Genomic DNA, 14,834 nt, shown 5'->3' with positions numbered 1-14,834 from the left:
AGCCGTAATAGCCTTTATTATCATAAATTAATGTGTCTAGATTCTTAGTTACTTTTTGTCATCTTATTCAGTTCCACTGTAGGAAAAGCTGTTTTTTAAAGAGTTCAAGAACTACCAAACACAATCAATTGAGGAAATATTCACAACCATATCAATCAGGATATTCATTCAACACTTTTCTAATACCATTCAAATAATTATTTCCGGTTATTATTGTAATTAAATTTATTTTTAAATTGAGACAGGTTAGACAGTCCGTATTTACATGTAATAATAATACTAGTATCTCCTGAATGCTTGCGCAGCCAGTGGTAAAAAAGAGAACTATGATCTGGGTCTATTATCGTATACATAAATAAGTTGAAAAATCTGATACCATTCGGACTGATATCTTTACTTCGTGCTTTCAATTGTCATTTTATATGTAGAGGTTATTTTGAAATAACGGTGTCCAATATCTACTTCTAAATGACTTATGCAGATGGCTTGATTAATTTTAAAAAAGATCCTTTTTTTTTGTAAAACTGTTAGTAATCAAAATATTAACAAGTTACCTTACTTTACTTAGATAAGCTACTGTAACATGATATTCACTATGAATTATAAAATGTAAACAATTTTCAAAGATTTTTAGGGTCGCATTAGATTTTTACCTAGTACTAATAGAACAAAGGAGTGTTTCGTAAATCCCTTAAAAAACAAAAAGAACACCAAACACATTTTTTTGTGAAATCTGTGAAAACGACAATAAATCAATTCAAATAAGGGGGTTTCAAACTGCAAAACGTTATACTTACCGTTAGTAAATCTTATCTTAATATATATATTTTAAAAATTTGACGTAGATGATGGGAGACTACTTTCTTCTTGTTGGATATAAACTTCAGACCCAATAAAATATTTGTGGGAGCGAAAAATTGGGACCTTATTTTTGAAAAAGGTATTCATGATTTCTTTATTAAAACACCACCAGTGTTGTTGATTTTTCTCGATTTAATCTAATATCGTTTATTCTTAGTTTATTTATGCCAGTAACATTCAAATGCATCGGCTTTAATCGCGTTTAGTGGAGATTCATTTATAAACTTTTAGGTACGCTCGAGCTCGCGCTGACGTTCTCGTTCACAATCAGTATAAATTGAACAGATTACGAAATGTAGATCATAAACACAAAGATACACGCTCGCGTTCAAGTTCACACAGAGTTAGCGCTGGTAGATGGACAACTTTTATGTTCGACGCTAGCGTTCCAGCGCGTAACCAATGAAAAAAGGTATTAAGGTCATATGACCTTGCATACATAGTAGTTAAACCATATCCAACTATAACTAGGATAGAAACAACTTCAATAAATCTATAAAATGCTGAAACTTGCAACAAATGAAACGAGACGAGATTTTTCTTCTACCATGTAAACGAAACGTCTATTTACTTAATACTTACTTCACTTGATATCTAACATTTTAATTAATTATTTTTGGATGCACTATTTTATTTGAAAATATATATCTTTATTTTCACCTTATTATTATAATTAAAGGATTATTATATCACTATTAAAATCCAATTTGTTTACATTTCACTTGAGTAAGGAATTAAGTGTTTTTACATCAACTTTAATATTTTTACTCTATAAGATTATAACTAGCAAATTTCAAAATTTATTATTTTTTTTTTTCATAATAGTATGAACTACCTTTAATAATTCAATAATTTAAATTACGCGCCATTGTCATATTAGTAGTTAAGGATCAGACCCTAAGTCGACGTTAATTTGGTTGGAACAAATAAGATTGTTGTGATCCATCTAAATATAGGATATCCATGGGATTGATGATCGATTGATATCGATATAACCTCACTTATTTCTAAGCTTGGAGATGTTCCGGAGTGATTTAATGGGATTTTAATTCGTTTCAACAAAAGAGATTAAACCATGTCACTAAGTGTATAATCGTTTATATATAGTTCAATACTATGATCAGTTTGTAATTTCTATTGACTAATTTTATCACAAACTATATAATCTCGTTAAAAGATTATGTTTTGAATTCACCGTTGAAAAAAATTTGGTTTAAGATATGGCTCGCTTAACTGGATAATTAGAAAAACCCTTCTTGTGTCGCTTAAAAAAAAATAACCTTGATTTTGAAATTTTTAACATTGTAAGGTTTACGTTTGGTTCTATTTAAATGAACAGTTGAGTAACATGAAAAAGTTTAACGGCAGTAAAGTTGCAAAAAAGTGTCCAATAGGAATTATATTCGTTATTATATTCTGGTGTATGGTACTGATCTAAGATTACGCAGGGCGGTTAGCTAAATAGATTTTCAAAATGGGTATGAAAGATGTTCAGAATGTATTAGGAAACTGAATTTCGTATAGTTCACACGATATAGAGGTCGCATTAATGAGGCAACACATTTGCATTAAGAGAAAAAAATGCAGCCTCACAAAGGGTTACTGTCAGTGTCTGAATTTATGCCTATCTTTATCAATTCATCTACGGCAACGCTTCTCAACGGAGGGGTTGGTCAGGCAAGGCATGTCAAGCTGTTCGTGAAGAGGTCGGGAAAAGCGCGTTGTCCTCTTGCAAAAACGTGGTCCTTGAGAAGGCTCCGCAGAAAGAAATCACAAGGTGTTAGGTCACATACCCATGCGGATCATTTAACGAATCCTTGTCAGCTTATCCATTCTCTAAAATGAGCATTAAGGTACTCACACATATCGTGTAGTTCCGCGAAGCTGCATCCCACATGAAATGACGGATGTTCGCGAGTAATGGATCGTTGTCCATTTGCTTATGTAAATCTTTGAGTATTTCCAGATAACTTGGCCCGTCATGTGACCCTAAAAAGTACGGACCCACGAGACCTCCCGTATGGAGACCTGTTCACACACACCCCAGGCAAGTTTAATTCTTACCCAATGAAGACGTGAGGATTCTATTCGTACCAGTACACGCACTTACGTTGATTGATCGTACCTCGTAGAATGTGTCGGCAACAGAGCCCGTTTTTAAGAATTTCTGGTAAATCTTCCTCACTGCTGAACGATTTGGTAGCGGCGAGTTCGGAAGTTGTTGTTGATATTCGGTAAACAAAGTTACGTAATCTGCGTTCGTATGCTAATACTACGTAACAAAAAAACTCTTTCCTGAAGCGTGAAATTGTATCGGTTATTCATTCTGAAAACGCGTCTACTCGACGAGCACTTATGATGACATGGACACAACTGTCTGAAGTACGAACATGCGTCATTTTAATCTTTTTTAGAGCGATGCAAGACTTATGAGCGTTGTCGGAGCTATGATAATGTTTCGAGAGCGTTGCCTGACTTATGTCGACCTCTGTATAGTAACAGTCCATAATATTATTTTTTTCATGCATTGCTCTTGCCGTAGTTCCTTCTACTTCTACTTTGGAATGAACAACAAGTAATTTTTGTTCTAAATCAATTCACAAAGTTCTATGTTCTATGGAAAGAAAGGTATTTAGTTTGAAGTCGATGGAAACAGTATAAACTATTTTTCTTTTCAGGGTGTTATCAAATTTCAGGATTGATTCATCCTACATTAGTTTACTTTCTTTTGCTTAATCTACATTTGAATTTTTTATCCAAATTTGAATCAGTCTCTCCTATTTAATACATTTAATGAAGAGGACATAATGCTTTATTCATTTTACCAGTGTGGAATTAGAAATTTTTTCCTTTGATATGAGTTTGTACTCACTTTGTACGGTGACGATACTCTTGCTCCTTACAGTACCGAGTGAGTTTGTTACAATAACTTCGTACTCTCCCTGCTCTTCGTACTTTATCAAATTAACTGCCAAATTGAACGTTTCGTGTCGTTGAGTATCTCTCGTTATTTTAATCCTAGCGTCAGCTGAAACTTCACGTCCATTCCTCAACCATTTCACCGTCGGTGTTGGACAACCGTCAACCTCAACTTCTAAGTGCAAAGTAGCGCCTTCTTCCACTGTTGTATCGTTAAGATGTTTGATGATTCGTGGAGCGCCTAAAATCATTACAACAATGAGAAATGCGAACTGTGCTCAAATAAAATTTTGTCACTTGAGTATGTGAAGTTTTTACAATTTTATGACCTCACTCATTCACTCATAATTTTACTTGTAACAATAAAAAGCGAGGGTGTTAAACAACGTGAATAACCACAATACCACATTGTTCATATGAGAACATGAAAATACTCACAGTTAACTGTTAATTTGGCACTCGTTTCTGTACTACCACATTCGTTGCTCAATTTACAGGTATATTGTCCAGAAAGTTCACTTGTGACCTCTTTGATTATTAGAGTTGCTCCATCATCGGATTCGATTCTTGTAAATTCTGTTCGTGTTTCTTGAATTTCTACTTCATCTAGATACCTAGAGAAATATCGATAGGATTTGCAGGTAATTCTAGATTAATTTGCTTTTTAAAAATATAGTATACAGTGATATTTTTTAAGATATACAAATTTATTGATGTAGTTTCTAGTTACTTCTATCAAAGACAACAATTGGTTGAATATTGGATCCAAGTGATAGAATTTTTCAAAAAAATTCAAAATTTACATCTGAGTATAGAGTTATGACAACCATATACTGGGATTCATGTGGTGTCATGATCGATTATCTGAAGCGTAGCTACAGTCCTTATGTAGATCGTTATTGTGACATATTGATTAGGTTACAAAAGCCATTCGGCAAAGACATGTTGAGTGAAGGTGTCATTCTCCTGCATGACAGTGTCTATGACAATGCTGCCAAAGCAAAGTCCAGATTAGACACTCAGATATTGTTTCTGATATAGGAGGAGCACTTATATTGTCAAAGGTTTTCTTCAGACCTGTATGGGAAAACATCTACCATGTAGTTGCTTGCTCAATAGATAGGAACATGATTTCCACAAAGACAGGTTAAGCAAGTTAGTTCCGATAAATTCGTACTTAGTAGTTATGTCGAAAATTGATTGTCACACACGCATCATAATTTTCTGTTTTATTTTTTTATTAGATATTTCAGAGGAGGTTTTTAATGAATTCTGTTATATGAAGATTTGATGATGTGAAATGCTATAAAAATATATTTAAGACTAGTAGACCACTGAATACATAGAAATATTTTTTGCTCCATTCTATTCGATTTGGTCGAAGGCTTTATAAATATTCGTTAATATCTAGTATGTATGCTGGTAGTTGCATTGTGAATAGAATATTAAAGACTGAATTATTTAGATGTCGTTATTGAAACAATCTTTGATCAACGTTCAAGATATTTACTTCGCGATTTCATAACATAGTAACTGTCAAGTTTGAGGGGGATAACCGTATTGAATTTTTCCAATAATTTTGGAGATAGAAGAAATTGAGGAAGGCAATGAGGAAACCATAGAGCACAGTAGAAATCTCGCCAGGTAAGGACAATAAACTTAGGACAATATTGTTCCTTTCTACTATGCATCACTATAATTTTAAATTTATGTATATATACATATATTAAGATTTTTGTTCTCTTACCATTTAACTGTGGGTTTAGGGAAAGCTTCGAGCTTAATATCAAGCTTAACGTCTTTATCATGTTCGGTAACTGTCATATCTGTTAATCCTTTGATTATTTTTGGTGGTTTCTTAACGTCAACTCTAACCTCATCGTCAACACTGCCATGTATATTTATTGCCCTACATTTGAAACGAGCCGCGTCCGTAGTCACAGCTCCAGTTATTTTCAACATATATGTATCTCCATCTTCCTTGATAGTGTAATGTTGGCTCGATGTTATTTCTTCTTCATCTTTATACCATTTTACTTCTGCCTTCGGCTCTGATTCCACTTTTACTTTCAATTCTAGATTTTGATTTTGTGATAACTGCCTATCGCTTCCCATTTTTTGTAATATTTTTGGTTTGGAATAAACCTCCAAATTCCAGAATTGAGAAACTTGAGCCATTTCATTGGAAGCAACAACGGAATAAGAACCTGAGTCCTTGAGGGAAGTTTTTTCTATGACTAGAGTATGCTTTTCTCCAGATTCAATGACCTTAATATGATCGCTTTGTTTGATAATTTTTCCATCTTTGTAAAATTGAACTGATGGTTTTGGTATACCTTCAACTTCCACGTCCATTTTTAGAAGAATATCTGCATGTACAGTTACATCTTCCATCTTTGTTTTTATCTTTGGTGGTGCTAGGAAAAAAATGAACGTATAAAGTAGACGTGACATATTTACAGAAAAGACAACATTTACAGAAAAGACAACATTAATAGTTGATCATTGAAGCAAGTTAACAGAATAAAATATTTCTTTCAAGTATTAGTTCAGGCTTTTCCTTTCATTTAAAGGAATTTGATGAGAGATTCATTTCTTATAAAATCACAAATGCTTAAACGTAACATGTTAAACTTCGCATTTGAACGAATTCATTCTATGTATTAGTTCGTTTATTTTGTCAGAATTTATTTGATTAACCAAAATATATAAGAATTGATGTGATCGACTTCAATCGGCGTCAATAGATGTAAATCGACAATATGTGACAAAAGTAAACGCCAATTCACCCAAATATATAAGAATTGATATGATTTGAGTGAACATGTTAATTGCCAGCCTTAATTAGAAGGAAAATTGAACCAGGTTCTATCCGCCAAGCAATAACACCTTTTGTTACCTTCGCCACAGTTGGTGATAGAGGTGTAACTAGCTTTTACTCGCGGCTTCGCTCGCATCGAATCCATTAAATAAGTATCAGAAATCATTATAATAGAAAAGAACGAACTCTGTAGCTATATTAGAACCTGAGATATAGATCTTTGAATGTAGAAAAATTGCCAAAAACCTACAAAAATCCATAACTCCACATTGTATGTCCGCGCCTAGCTCCTCTCCAACCCAACCGATTTAAGTGTTCAAAAACTCAAAAGAAAGAAGGTGTTTCAGGGAGTGTTCTTAAACCAAAACGAAGTCTCTATCTTGAATAGAACCTGAGATATTGAGGATAGAACGTGTGTATGTGAAAAACTCCCATAAGTAATGTACAGAGGGAAATCGCATTTGAGTATAACTTGAGAATGGTGAATTTCAATTTCAATACCTTTCATTGAAAAAAAATTAAGTAAATCGGTTGGGTAGAGCGCCTGAACGGACTCGGAATGGAAATCATCAATTTTTTTAATATATAAGATTTCTGACAATCACCTACCAATCGTTTAAAACAGTATATATTGAATATATGATTTGATTTTATAACATCGCTGAGGGAATTTACAGTTTCATTATGACAGAAGGGTCAATTTTACAAATTAGGATAAAACTGGAGATTAAACTAATATAAACAAGATAGTTTTGTTTCACAGGTCACAGTTAGGCAGACATTTTTCTGCCAGTTTCTCTAGTGCGGAAATATAACTAAAATTTTTCCGATATTTGTTTTAAAGTTGAATCATCCTCGAGCTCATCAAATATAAAGTCATCAAAATAAATTCACCTAAACCCTTAATGACATTGTAAAAGTGTGAACAATTTGAAAAACTTAGGTTCGGATCCTTCGTTTTATGTTAAACTGAACTTCAAATTACCCTCTGTACCGCCGGAAACGTTCAAACGCGAAAAAACGGTATCTGTGAGGTGACGTTTGAGGTTCACTTGTAAAATTTGGCAGAAATCGTAATCACTGGTAAATGAAAGTATTCTACATACTCTCAATATAAAATTATTTTATGTGTAAAATTTCTAATATCACTAGTTACTGAGAATGTTTCAAATGCCAAAGTACTACTAATTTTGCTCTTAATAATATTACAACCATACAAATTTTGATGAATAACATTTATGAGTTTCTTATTTTGACTTTTTGTTAACTTACCACAACGATTAGGCAAAAAATTTTTTAATTGACCCTGTAAAATACGTTTATAGTAATTGGAAGCTTTTTTGATGTGAAATTCCATGCAAGTAACATCGAAAAACTGTATTAGAATTCTCTAATTTTGTTAGTTTTTATAGTTGAGGTGTGCGTAAATGTTTGTGGTAATTTTAGAGAGGTAATAACTGAGATCTATTTATGTACCTATCGTAACTGTACACTCTTGTGAATCTGGTGTTGTTGAGATAAGTGAAAAAGGATATTGATGTGTATTTTTAAATGTGTTTTATTTATGTTTGTTTTATTGTATTAATAATCAAAGATAACGATATTAAAAAGACCAAAGATGACAATTAAAATAAAATAATAATGTGACATACATAGTTAGAGAAAGTAAAAACCGAAAAAGGAAACAGACGTTCGAAATACAAATAGCATTTAATAGACTCTCAATATTTGCTACTGCTGTAAAGATTTAGTCTTTTGTGCAGGACTGATTGCTTGGCTGTTGATTTAGCATATGAATAAATGCCCAGATTTCTATTTTCACTAAACTTTGTGAGTGAAAAATTCATTCTGGAAAGTTGGATACAGTGAACGTAACACAAATATCTTTGATCCCATTATATCGTTCATTACCCAGCATAAAAACTGTACACATAACCTAAATTCATCCTAAAATGAATAAAATTTGCCTAAGCTCATAGTGAACAATATTCTTAGGATAGACATAACCTTCATTTACTTCCAAAGAAACGTGCCCGAGAGCCTTACCTAACCTCCAACTTGTAATTTTGATTGCTTAGTTCTGACATTGAAAAGTTTACAGTAAATTGAATAGAGTGGCAATTACAAAAAACTAGTGAAACATACCTTTTACTGTTAAGTTCATTTCAGCAGTATCAACGCCAAGCTCGTTCTCGGCTGTAAATGTGTATTTCCCAGCATCTGAAGATTCGACGTCTTTTATAACAAGAGAAACACTCTCCTCATCTTCGTACAAAATTCTAAAAAAGGTAATTATATCATATAAAGGTATGAATTAGTCTATTAGAGGCGTTAGGTGACATATTATTCGAAATATTACAAACATTGTTATCACCTTCGTAACTAGTTGTAGTTATTAGAACATGAAATTCTTTTACAATGTAGATAGATGTAAGATGTAGATACTACCATATTTCTTAAATAATTTATTAACTCACTTATGTTTCTTGCTGGATTCAATTGTTTTTCCTTCGTGCATAAACTTGATATTCGGCTTGGGATAACCTTTAACTTGTAGCTCCAACATTGCCGATCCTCCGACATTAACTTCGGGATCTTTTTTTATTATAATTAGTTGAGGTTTCTCAGGTTCTCTAAACAACTGGTTGACGGTCCCGTGCACAGTTAATTCAGCACTACAGCTAATGTGACCTCTGGAAGTTTGTGCCACACAAGTATAAAGACCGACATCTTCTGGTCTCACTTTTTGGAATACAAGCGCAAGGGAATCTTCGTCGTCACCCATGAGCACCTTAAAACGTTCTTCAGGTTCGAATGGAACACCGTCTTTTTTCCAATGGAATACAGGCTTTTCTCCTGGTGGAAGGATCTCACCTTCTGGCATTTCTTCAAATATTTTTTTATTATCTGAAAGTGAAGAAAACGTTTATGTAACAAAAATCTATAGATATAGATATTTAAATTTAATTTAGAAGTTACAGCAACGCAATGTTATTGTACGAGGTATGGCGATTGAATAACGAGAATTCAGTTGTATTTACAAAAGTGATATACTTTAAGCAGTCATTCCTTCAGAATAACTACCACTTTTTGCACTTCTCATAGTAAGCCTAGAAATTTGCCGGTGTTGAAGATATCCAATCAGATTTAGATTTATATAATAAGAGAGAAATAAGAATACCTAATCTCGTGACGTATGTATTAATAATCTTACCTGTTACTGTTAGAGTAGCTTCAGATGAGGATTCTCCAAATTTATTCGTCGCCACACATTTGTACAAGCCTGCATCTTCTTTCCTAACGACCGGTATCACTAGTTCATAGAATCCTTTATCCGCATGCTCCTTGATAATTTGATATCGTTCGGAGTTTTCTGGAATTTTCTTTCCTTCTTTGAAGCTGCAATGTTTAAACGGGTACTATAGAAAATATGTGACTGATGGTAATTATCAGAAGATTTATGAGTTGCGTGAAACCAGAGCATCTCTCGATATTAGAACATTCTAAAACAGGTATATATCTGGACTGTTGGATTCATATTCCTATAAGAGATTGTTGAGGCACCAACGTAAGTGTTAAAATCAGCTAGTGAAATGTATATATTCCCTATGATTAAGTTAGGTTACAGTTACAGTTTTTAATTTCATTTCTACGCGCATTAATACGCCATAATATAAACAAGTCACTATAATCGCCTCTGTAGTTTGGGGTATTAGAATATATTAGTTTGAATATCATCAGGAACAATCTCTTGAAGGTCCAAAAACAGGCATGCATATGTGAAACCGGGGCTATGAAATCATTTATTGTGGGAGATTTACAATCACTTCTAGTGATTCATCTTTAGAATCACTTTTTTAGAATCACTAGAAGTGATTCTAAATCTCCCACCTCTTGTACTGGAAAGCGTCACAGAAAAAACATGACTTAGAATGTTCAGAGACGGAATCTCCAAGGAAGAACCGTCTCTAAATAATTACCAAATCTGGCACATGCATCTGGATAAAGCACCTCAAAACTAAGCTGTAGAAGTGGAACTAAAACACCAAACAATAAATGAACAGAATGCCATTAAATGGGATACAGACTAAAGCAGCAGAACTGGAATAGAAGTGTATGAGTCCACAACCAAACACTCTGAAAGCCTGTGCAACATACCAAGCATTTTTCATCAGAAATTTATGCAGCTCAATCTAGATAGGAAATATTATCATCCTGTCTGATAGCCAAGCAACCATCAGATCTTTAAGCTCTAATATCATGGAATCCAAACTTGTTTGGTACTGCTTAGAAAATTTAAACAAATTAGAAAACAAAATAAAGTTATCCTACCATGGATTCTGGTACATACCGGAGTGACGCGAAATGAAACAACTGATATGCTCGCTAGAGTAGGAGTAGACAAGCTCTTCATGGAACCTGAACCCTTTTGTGGTATCAGCCACAGAACGATAGAAAAAGCATTGGAAGATAAGGGATATATGAGCAAAACCAATTATTGGGACAACCTACAGGGGCTGAGACAGGCTAAGACTCTCTTTGGAAACTATAACCAGAGAAGATCTGCTGAATGTATAAACCTAAGTAAGAACAACCTACGAATACTAACAAGACTCCTATCGAGACACTATCGCTTCATTGGACACATAAAGACGCAAGAGTTAGCAGATAATGTGGAGTGCACATTCTGTTGTACAGATGACGAAATCTGTACCTACATCCTCTCGAGGTGTGGAACACTACGGAACTCCAGAGCACTACACTTGGAAGCGTATGAAATAGAAGATGAAGATCTTTAATAGCTACAGCCATCCCACATTCTAAACCGAGTAGGATTAACAGATCAGCTGTATGACTGGACTTTTCACTATCGCAGCAAGAAAGGAGAACACAATAGATCCTTTGGTCGCATTTTATATGACACCCCAATATCTACATACATACATAATCCCCTATTCAGCCGGTGCTATATGTTTTAGGAGCTGTCTAGTTGCCAAATTTCCCCATCAAAGCTTCTTAGAGCTACTAGGATGTGTATCAGGTTAAACAGGAGAGAAAATTTGTCTTATTTGAAAGGAAAACTAATTTATTCACGGCAAACTCTCAATTTAATTATTCCAATTCTTTACACTTAACTATGGTATTCTAAGGAATATATTCATTCAGTTACACAATATAGGAATCATAACTATACGCAAAGAATATTATAATACGGGCTAAATGTCAGTTTAATGGGGGTATATAGCTAAAATTAATACTAAATCACCTACGGACAATTTTTTTTCAATCTTTCTCCATTTACGACGATGTTGCAATCGATGACAGGACTCTACCGACCAATGTTTCCAAAAATTCTCTTGGATTTTTGAGCATCACGCCAAGAGAGTCCAATTAAAATACCAATTAAAAAATGGCCAGGTGTTATGGCATCAGATCATGAGACGTGGGGTATAAAGGGCTATTTAGAATCGATTCAATTTGAACTAAAATAGTGTATGTTTCTTCAAATGTAAAAATGGATGAACCTAATAATCTAGCTAAATGACGGCGTCCTCTCATAGGCCCCCCCCAATGAGGAGGCATTACCAAGTTAGAGATAGAAAAGAGAACAAGTTTACTGGACGTTTGAAGAATTCAGCTAATTCCTAGAGTTGATTCCGAGAATATATAAAGTTAGTGCCGTTATCGCTGTAAATGATTTGAAGATTGCCTCGGCGTGCAATAAATCGTTTCAACGTTGAGATAAATACGGGGGCACTTGAACTAGTAACTAACTCGATGTGTACGGCCTTTGTTACCATGCACACGAAGATGACTATACAAGCTTTTATCTTTTTCTAAGTTTAGAAGAACGAAGTGAAATAGGTCTGGCAAAATCGACACCCACTCTCTTAGTCTGCCAACTATCATATCCTTAATGAGTAGTAAAATAGGAATTTTTTTCATAATTTCGGTTAAAATTTTGTAACCGACCTCCAACTCGAAGTGTATGTGTATTATCTAGAAATATATTTAAAGGGAAGTCTTTGCCAGCTATATTATGAGCAGTTTGTTATTGGGAACGTGGCAATGAAACACCAAAGTGGACTAACTTAAACCGCTTATAATATAGTTGGCAAAAACTTCGTTACAATTTCAATATACGAAGTTTAAATATTTTAATTTGTAGGCCAATTATTTATACTATTCATTCCATTATTTATGATAATGGATATATATATATTTTGTTAATAATAATTGTAATTTTTTACTGCACCAAAATCCTTTAAAATAATTTTTCGAGAGATGATTCTTTATCGAATGAACTAACGCTCATGATTTTTGGACTTTCATCCCTATTTTTCTCGTCTTTGATCTAGTTGACCAGACTAAAAATGTATCGCGAGTCAAATATATCTCAAAGCATTTTAGAAAGTTATAAAACAGATAAGACTTTGATACTCACAAGGCGATGTCGGGATGTGGCTTTCCAGCTACTTTCACCATGAATCGGAGATAGGTTTCTTCTAATAACTCAGCATCTTTCATAGAAATTAAAAATTCCGGTTTATCCGTAGATGATTTAGCGGCTCGCTCTTCGGTGGTTACTACAACAATTTCGATCATTAGTTTTGAATCATTTTTTCATTGACCTTCTGTCTCTTTGATACATGGAAAATTAGTTCGCATTCCCCATTAAACAAAAACGAGAAGGGTTGCATTAAAACATTGGTTGCTTCCTTAAGACCTGTAATTAGGTGTTAGTTGATTATGAACAATAACATTTCAATCAATAGGGATAATATTCACCAAATCTCTCAAGTTAGTAAAAATTCTAATTGTGAAATAATATTCAATAGAAATGTGATACTTTGGAACCATTTATGAACAAATAAACGTTTACTAAGATTTGAACATAAAGTAAGCTTAATATTGAAACTTCCTCGGAAAATAATCGAGGAAACAAAGTGAAATACAAGTGTGAAAATATCTACGATTAACAAAGCAGGAACTAATAATAATTAAAAGAGAAACGAGGTGATCCGGATAGTAGAGTTACGTTATCATATACAGGGTGAGTCGGGAGGAGCGTACCAAACTCTAGTGTATTATATACGTGAAAATAATGTAAAAAAACCCAAATGCTCTTATCCGATTTTCATTTGTTTTTAAGTTGTAGCATATTAACAAATAAACAAATTATCACATAAAAATTTTTTTAATCATAGCGTTCTCTCAATAAATGTTCAAAAATACCGCAATTGACTTCTAAACAATTTCTGCTTCGTCTACGAAGAGCGTTTGTTGTTCTCCCAATTGATTCATTTCTTTCTTCTTTAATATGGGCTATAGTTTTCTCAATTCGTCCAATTAGTACATCCCGTGTTTCCTCTTTTATTTTGTAGACTTCATTTCTCATCCAGCCTCATGAACAAAAATCTAGTGGAGTGAGGTCTAGAGATCTTGCAGGCCAATTAATGGGACCTCCACGACCAATCCAACGCCCTGGAAAACGTTCGTCCAAATGTTGCTTGACCTGACGAGCGACATGTGCAGGAGCTGATAGTACATCTGCATTCTAATATTCACATGAACATTCTCTAGTAGGCCTTGTAATTCATTTTGTAAAAAATTTAGGTAGTTGTCTCCTGTGAGACGATTCTCCAAAATGAAAGGGCCAATTAAATAACTGCCATACCACACCACAGGTTTACAGAAAGCCGATGTTGAAAATTGCTTTCGATTGTTGCCTAGGGATTTTCGTCCGACCATACATGATAGTTATGAGTATTATTAATACTATCACGGTTAAATATAGCTTCATCCGTAAAGAGTATACTCGATACAACACGATAATTATTATTTATCCACCGACAAAACTCCATGCGATTAGTGTAATCCTCTGGTTGTAAGTGCTGTACTCTCTGTACGTGATAAGGATATAAGCATAGTTCGTGGAGTGTGTTTATCAACCTTTTTTGTGGAATTCTCAATTGAGTGGCAATTCTCCGTGAGCTAGTAGTTGCATCTTCTTCTACTAGATGCAGAATATTTTTTACTTCTACCAAACCTCGTCGAGTAGCTCGTTTAGATGAAATTTTAGCACTTGCCAGCTTACCAGTATAGCACAATTTGTTAAAAACTCTAATAAATACGTTTTAATCAGGATATCTTTGGTGTGGAAAGCGTTGAAGATATTCTTGAGCAGCAGCTGTGGCATTTCCATTACAGAAACCATGAACAAACACCATAT

The 14,834-nt window shown here is 33.9% G+C and overlaps 1 protein-coding gene across 18 annotated transcripts in view; it reads right to left on the bottom strand.

Moving 5' to 3' along the window:
* LOC130900496 (obscurin) overlaps positions 1–14,834 on the bottom strand; it is a 137,701-nt gene that overhangs the window by 49,915 nt on the left and 72,952 nt on the right. For all 18 annotated transcript variants that reach the window (XM_057811150.1, XM_057811151.1, XM_057811163.1 and 15 more), the window contains 7 exons: positions 13,047–13,188; positions 9,816–10,000; positions 9,079–9,508; positions 8,747–8,880; positions 5,528–6,197; positions 4,219–4,394; positions 3,734–4,021 (listed from right to left, as the gene is read on the bottom strand). In XM_057811150.1, the coding sequence (XP_057667133.1) occupies positions 3,734–4,021; positions 4,219–4,394; positions 5,528–6,197; positions 8,747–8,880; positions 9,079–9,508; positions 9,816–10,000; positions 13,047–13,188 (2,025 nt within the window). The remainder of the gene's footprint in view (positions 1–3,733; positions 4,022–4,218; positions 4,395–5,527; positions 6,198–8,746; positions 8,881–9,078; positions 9,509–9,815; positions 10,001–13,046; positions 13,189–14,834) is intronic.

Source organism: Diorhabda carinulata, chromosome X (assembly GCF_026250575.1).
Source record: "Diorhabda carinulata isolate Delta chromosome X, icDioCari1.1, whole genome shotgun sequence".
NCBI lineage: Eukaryota > Metazoa > Arthropoda > Insecta > Coleoptera > Chrysomelidae > Diorhabda > Diorhabda carinulata.
This window is presented reverse-complemented; position numbering and strand designations above follow the sequence as displayed.